Source organism: Mandrillus leucophaeus, unplaced genomic scaffold, assembly GCF_000951045.1.
Source record: "Mandrillus leucophaeus isolate KB7577 unplaced genomic scaffold, Mleu.le_1.0 Scaffold230, whole genome shotgun sequence".
NCBI classification, from domain to species: domain Eukaryota; kingdom Metazoa; phylum Chordata; class Mammalia; order Primates; family Cercopithecidae; genus Mandrillus; species Mandrillus leucophaeus.
The window spans coordinates 283,473-290,565 of NW_012102366.1; the positions used below are offsets into that span (position 1 = coordinate 283,473).

The 7,093-nt window shown below is 51.7% G+C and overlaps 1 protein-coding gene across 2 annotated transcripts in view; it reads right to left on the reverse strand.

The window, feature by feature from the left end:
- TECR (trans-2,3-enoyl-CoA reductase) overlaps nt 1-7,093 on the reverse strand; it is a 42,303-nt gene that overhangs the window by 23,964 nt on the left and 11,246 nt on the right. The window contains exon 2 of one of the 2 annotated variants that reach the window (XM_011981772.1): nt 3,331-3,395. The exons of the other annotated variant lie outside the window; for it this stretch is intronic. Coding sequence (XP_011837162.1) covers nt 3,331-3,390 — 60 coding nt within the window. The 5' untranslated portion in view covers nt 3,391-3,395. The remainder of the gene's footprint in view (nt 1-3,330; nt 3,396-7,093) is intronic. 2 annotated transcript variants of the gene reach the window in all.

Consider the following 7,093-nt stretch of genomic DNA (forward strand, 5'->3'; position numbering starts at 1 on the left):
GGAGGTGGAGGTTGCAATGAGCCGAGATCACACCACTGCACTCCAGCCTGGGCGACAGAGCAAGACTCCGTCTCAAAAAAAAAAAAGAAATGCCCATTAAACATCCACATGGTTGGGAGGCCATGGCAGGAGGATCCCTTGAGGCCCACAGTCCAAGACCCAAAACCAACCTGGGCAACATCACAAGACCCCCATCTCTACCAAAATTAAACAAAAGTAGCCAGCTGTAGGTGGCATGCACCTATAGTCCCAGCTGCTTAGGAGGCTGAGGCAGGAGTACTGCTTAAGCCCAGGAGGCCCAAGCTGCAGTGAACTATAATAGCACCATTGCATTCCAACCTGGGTGACAGAATGAGACCCTGACTCAAAAAAATATACATATTAGGCCAGGCACGGTGGCTCACGCCTATAATCCAAGCACTTTGGGAGCCCAAGGCAGGTGGATTACCTGAGGTCAGGAGTTTGAGACCATCCTGGCCAACATGGTGAAAATCTATCTCTACTGAAAACACAAAAAATTAGCTGGGTGTGGTGACACACGCCTGTAGTCCCAGCTACTCCAGAGACTGAGGCACAAGAATCGCTTGAACCTGGGAGGCAGAGGTTGCAGTGAGCAGAGTTCATGCCACTGCACTCCAGCCTGGGCAACAGAGTGAGACTCTGTCTCAAAAAACAGAAAATAAAATAGGCCGGGCGCGGTGGCTCATGTCTGTAATCCCAACACTTTGGCAGGCCGAGGCGGGCAGATCACAAGGTCAGGACATCGAGACCATCCTGGCTAACACAATAAAAGCCCGTCTCTACTAAAAATACAAAAAACAAAAACAAAAAACCGGGCATGGTGGCGGGCACCTGTAGTCCCAGCTCCTCAGGAGGCTGAGGCAGGAGAATGGCATGAACCCGGGAGGCAGAGCTTGCAATGAGCTGAGATTGCGCCACTGCACTCCAGCCTGGGCGACAGAGCGAGACTCCATCTCAAAAAATAAATAAATAAAAAATAAAATAAAATAATAAAAAATCCACATGGAGAGATCCAGTTCATTGAGAAGCACCAGCTGCCACCACCCTCCCATCCTGAATCAGACAGAAATATCTGAGTGTGCAAACTCAGTGCTCTGCAAACTTTTTGCTCCTAAAATAATTTTGCAAATATTATATACACCCCCAACATTTTTAAGGTGACATCTAGTATTTTTTACCTAAGCTTTAAGAGTTGCCAAAGATGTCATTTTTGGCCTACTGTCGGTATTAAAATTTTTACATAAACATTTACAGGGCTCTGTTAAATCTATCTACAGAGTCTAAATGCTTTAGTAATTTGAACCCTACCATTATCCCTTTAAAAAAAGATAAGAGGCTATGAATAAGCTCTTTAACATTTGCTCTCTTTCTGCTTTGAAGTTGGTTTCTGTTCGCCTCCTTCATAGGATCTTATACTAATACATGTTTATGACTGAAGGTTAGCACTAATTACCCTATCACATTGAATTGAAATTTAATTTTTAGGCTGGGTGCAGTGGCTCATGCCTGTAATCCCAGCACTTTGGGAGGCCAAGGTGGGCAGATCACTTGAGGTCAGGAGTTTGAGACCAGCCTGGCCAACATAGTGAAACCCTGTTTCTACCAAAAATACTAAAACTAGCTGGGTGTAGTGGCGTGCATCTTTACAGTCCCAGCTACCTGGGAGGCTAAGATGGGAGAATGGCTTGAACCCGTCCTCAGAGGCAGAGGTTGCAGCAAGCCAAGATTGCAACACTGCACTCCAGGCAGGGCAACAGAGCAAGACTCCGTCTTAAAAAAAAAAAAGAAAAAAAGAAATTTAATGTTTAAGAAATATTTCAGTGACCAAAGGTTCTAAGCATAAAAAGAAAACTCCAGGCTAGACATGGTAGTGCATGCAGCCAGGTCGAGATAGTGAGAGCCCTGTTTCTATAATAAATAAATAAGAAAAAGAAAATTTCTTCAGGACGTTGCTCACTACAACCTCTCCCTCCCAGGTTCAAGCAATTCTCCTGCCTCAGCCTCCCAAGTAGCCAGGATTACAAGCACGTGCCACTGTACCGGCAAATTTTTGTATTTTTAGTAGAGGCGGGGTTTCAGCATGTTGACCAAGCTGGTCTTGAACTCCTGACCTCAAGTGATGTGCCCACCTCGGCCTTCCAAAGTGTTGAAATTACAGGTGTGAGCCACCGCACCTGGCCTAAGGTGGAGTTTTCTTAGAGCAAAAAAAAAATCCCAAATCTAGAATTACTTCCGAGTTAGATGCCCAAAAACTTTCACTGCGATCCACGATCGGAAATGTCTGTAATGATTTCCCAGCTGAGTAGCCCCCTAGCCCCACCCCCATGATTTTTCTGAAAGCAGATTTGTGACCACCCCAGGTGCAGCAGGACTCGGTCCCCAGGGACGAGCTAGCCTGGATCACTCCCCCACCTTCCAGGCAGGTCCCCAAGAGTCAAGTGGCATGGCGGGCGTGACCTGGCCAGGGAGGGAGATCAGGGCCCCAACTCCTAGTCCAGCCATGTCCTGGGGGCTCTATGTGGCCCAGAGGAGCTCTGATCAAGCCTTGAATGGAATACTGAGCCACTCAGCTCTGCCTGAGGGCGGCTGCAATTACTTGCTGCGTTGTGACCCATTTCCAATGTTCCTCGGGGACAGCAGGAAGAAGCCGGGGAACCCACACAGCCTTTTCCCAAGTCGCAGCCCTTTCCCAAGCACAGCAGGGAGGTACTTGTCACACGGAGACTTACAAAGGGCTCAACCGTGTGCAGGGGTGTCTGTCACTCCCAAAAACCTTTTCTGCTAACTGTGCAGTTTGCAGTCGCCATGCAAGCAAGCAACGTGGACTGTGCCTCTTGCTGCGCCGGGCCTGCCTGTGCCAGCTGCTGGGCTCGGTGATGAATGGCAGTCAGGCGGGTCTACGTGTGACAGGAGCGTGCGGGCAGTGATCCAGGGGCCGGGATATGACAGTGTGCACGACTGAGAGAGGCCATCCCCCCGACCCCCCAGGCTTGCTGGTGCTCAATGGGACGTGAACAAAGCACCTATTACATAATACGGGGTCACGATGTACCAGGCGCTGTGGAGAGGAGACAGCAGGGCAGAGGGCCCAGAGGGCCACAGTGGGTGTGCCCGGGAAGGCCCTGCTGCGGAAATGGGATTTCAGCAAAGGGCCAGCATGAGGCTCCCTGGCGGGGAATGCAAAGGTCCTAAGTTAGCACAGAGCGTTGGGGAAGCGGGTGACACCCGAGGCTGGAACTGAGTAAACTGTAGGGGGAGCAGCTGAGCAGCAGGCTGGAGTGGAGCCAAGACAAGTGCTTTAGGTTTTACCCTTGGGCAACGAGGAATCGCTGGAGGGCCACAGGCTGCTTGGGTTTCTCGAAGAATCATCTCTGCTGGGGACAGAGGAACAGTAGGGGAGCAAATGTGGCTTCGGAGACAGCAGTGAGAGGCTTGGAAACAACCCAAGGCAGAGCCTCAGGTGGCTTGGACCAGGGAGGGAATAGAGGAGGGAAGCAGTGAAAAGGACATCCTAGTTCCTAGATTCTGAGGTGTCACTGGTTCAAGACAAGCCATCTGCCGGGCGTGGTGGCTCATGTCTGTAATCCCAGCACTTTGGGAAACAGAGGCAGGAGGATCACTGGAGCCCGTGAGTTCAAGACCAGCCCAGGCAACATAGCAAGACCCTATCTCTACAGAAAATTTTTAAATTAGCTGGGCGTGGTGGCACGCACCTGTGGTCTCAGCTACTTGGGAGGCTGGGGCACAAGAATCCCTTGAACCCAGGAGTTGGAGGTTGTAGGGAGCCATGATCGTGCCACTGCACTCCAGCCTGGCTGACAGAGCAAGACCCTGTCTCAAAAAAAAAAAAAAAAGGAATGGCCAAACTCCACAGCAGCAAAAGATGAGCCAGGTTCAAGGAAAAGCAGAACCCTCCACTACTGTCATCAAGGATATGCTATAAGCTCAGGACCCACGCTCAAAGCCAGACCTGCCAGTCCCGCAGAATGGCCGCACACCCTGAGATCATGCAAGCACCTTTGTCCTCATCAGCTGCAGTGACTTTTGAGGGCAGACATCAATTATGCGGCTGAACGCCTGAACCTGTCCCGTGCTTTGCTCTGTAGGACAGTGGCCTCTAACCAACCTTCACATACTCATTCCACAAGTATCCGGAGACCCTCCCCAGGGCCAGGGGTTACAGGGTAGAGCCGGGAGCTTACACAAACATGCCTTATCAGAAGGTGCCAAGTGCCGTGTGGAGAACTCAAACATGAGTGGTGACAAGGTGATGAGCACAGCCTGGGTGAGTCAGGGGCAGAGGCCTCTTGGAGGTATTTTGTCACATTCAGACCAAGACCACACAGCCAGCCTCTCCAGAAACCGTCCCCACACCAGCATTTGGATCGGGATTCTCCAGCTCTGTCCTCTGTGGATCCCCCACCCCTGGCTGGGAGACTTTGTTAAAACTATTCTCTGGGCCCGGCGCGTTGGCTCACGCCTGTAATCCTAGCACTTTGGGAGCATGAGGCGGGAGGATCATTTGAGGTCAGGAATTCGAGACCAGCCTGGCCAACATGGTGAAACTCCGTCTCTACTAAAAATACAAAAATTAGCCGGGCGTGGTGGCGGGCGCCTGTAATCCCAGCTACTCAGGAGGCTGAGGCAGGAGAATCGCTTGAACCTAGGAGGCAGAGGTTGCAGTGAGCCAAGATCGTGTCATTGCACTCCAGCCTGGGCAACAAAGGGAGATTCCGCAGGGGTGGGGACGATTATCTGAAACAAGTAATATCCCAACAATACACTGTTTCCAACCATACATGTCTCCTCAGGAATTCCAGTATCTGCACACACACCCCCACCCCACCCTCTGCAATCCTCCAACCCCACCCAGCTCCTGAGAAACGTTCATTCAGCAGCTCCACCCACCTGCCCGCCTCCTGAGTTAGACACTTGAGGTGTGTCTGGAGGAACAGCTTCTCCCCACAAGGAGCCTTGAGGCTCAGCTCCCTGACTTCAGCCTGTTTCCAGATGGTTCCTGAAGCCCCAGGGCTTGTGTTAACTTCCCACCCCCACCCCCAACTTGGCCCTCACCCTGAGGACAAGCCCAGTTCCCACGCTCCGGCCAGTGATTCCTGTTCACTTTCAAATGGGGGGAAAAAAAAAGAATTTAGAAGGACCCAGGAGACCGCACAAAGCCCTGCAGTCTCTCAGGCAGTCTGTGAGTGGCTGCCTCGGCTTACACAAGAGCCTGGTTCGAGCAGGGACAGGGCCAGGTCAGTGTGACACAGCGACAGGGCCACAGAGACGGCCTTCACACCTTGCAGGGCTGGGAAACACTCATGACCCACGTCCAGCCAACCATGGAACTGGGGTGAGTCGATCTGCTCCCGGTAAACCCCACACGCAATCCACGGTACGCTTCTCAGAATAAGGAGCAAGTGCTCTGTGCATTTTCACTACAAACACCACGGTGGCCGGGCACAGTGCCTCAACGCCTATAATCCCAACACTTTGGGAGGCCAAGGCGGGTGGATCACCTGAGGTCAGGACTTCGAGACCACCTTAGCCAACAGAGCGAAACACCGTTTCTACTAAAAATTAAAAAATTAGCCGCGAGTGGTGCTGGACGCCTGTAATCCCAGCTACTCAGGAGGCAGGAGAATCGACTGAACCCAGGAGGCGGAGGTTGCAGTGAGTCGAGATTGCACCACTGCACTCCAGCCTGGACCACAAGAGTGAAACCCCATCTCAAAAACAAACAAACAAACAAACAAACAAACAAAATACACTATGAGGGTCCCCTAAGGATTTAAAAAATGAACTGCCCTCCGGTAGGGAAACTTTTAGGTAAAATCAGCAGAATGTGGTCGGGCATGGTGTCTCACACCTGTAATCCCAGCGCTTTAGGAGGTCAAGGCAGGAGGATCACTTGAGCCCAAGAGTCAGAGACCAGCCTGGGCAATATAGCAAGACCCCATCTCTACTAAAAACAATAATTCATAGGTAATTGCATAAAACAGGAAAGGGACTTTCATTGCCATCAAAATGAGGCAGGGCACAGTGGCTCACGCCGGTAATCCCAGCACTTTGGAAGGCCGAGGTAGGCGGATCACTTGAGGTCAGGAGTTCGAAATCAGCCTGGCCAACATGGTGAAACCCTGTCTCTACTACAAATACAAAAAATAAGCCAGGCGTGGTGGCACATTAGCTGGTAATCCCAGCTAATCAGGAGGCTGAGGCAGCAGAATCGCTTGAACCCAGGAGGCGGAGATTGCAGTGACCCAAGATTGAGCCACTGCACTCCAGCCTGGGTGACAAGAGTGAAACTCCATATCACAAAAAAAAAAAAAATGAATCGAAGTCCACAGGTCTCTCTGGGTGGCTACAAAGCCCTGCCCTGTCAGCCTCATCCCTCAACGTGGGACATCTGCAAACCCCGGGCTCCATGCCTCTGCACACACCACTCGGTTCCCTCTGCCTAGAACACCATTCTCCTCCCTGGCCCCAAAGACCTCGACCTTCGGGCCTTGGCTTAAATGAAAAGATCTTGAGGGCAGAGAAAGTGGTTCGTTCTCCCCTTAGCATTGATAAGAGGGAAAAAAACATGTTGGAACGAATGAACTAATGAATAAGTGATGGGCTGGAAAAGAGAGGCAGGGCCCCATGATGGGAAAAGGCCTGGACCAGCAGAACCTGCCCACAACCTGTGTGGTGAGGGGCAAGCCCCAGTGTTGTCTTGGCAGCTTCCATCTCAGAAGGGCCCCTGTGCCAGGAGGGTTGAGATGATGGGGAACAGGACAGCCACGAGCAGGATAGGCCCAGGGCTTGTGGCCAAGAGGCCAGAAGAAGCTGGTTTCGAGCCAGGTACGGCGGCACACACCTAGAATCCCAGAGCTTTGGGAGGCTGAGGCAGGAGATCACTTGAGCCAAGGAATTCAAGACCAGCCTGGGCAACATGGTGAGTCTGTGTCTCTACCAAAAAAATCCTTTAAAAATTAGCCAGCCACTTGGCCGGGCGCGGTGGCTCAAGCCTGTAATCCCAGCACTTTGGTGGCTCAAGCCTGTAATCCCAGCACTTTGGGAGGCCGAG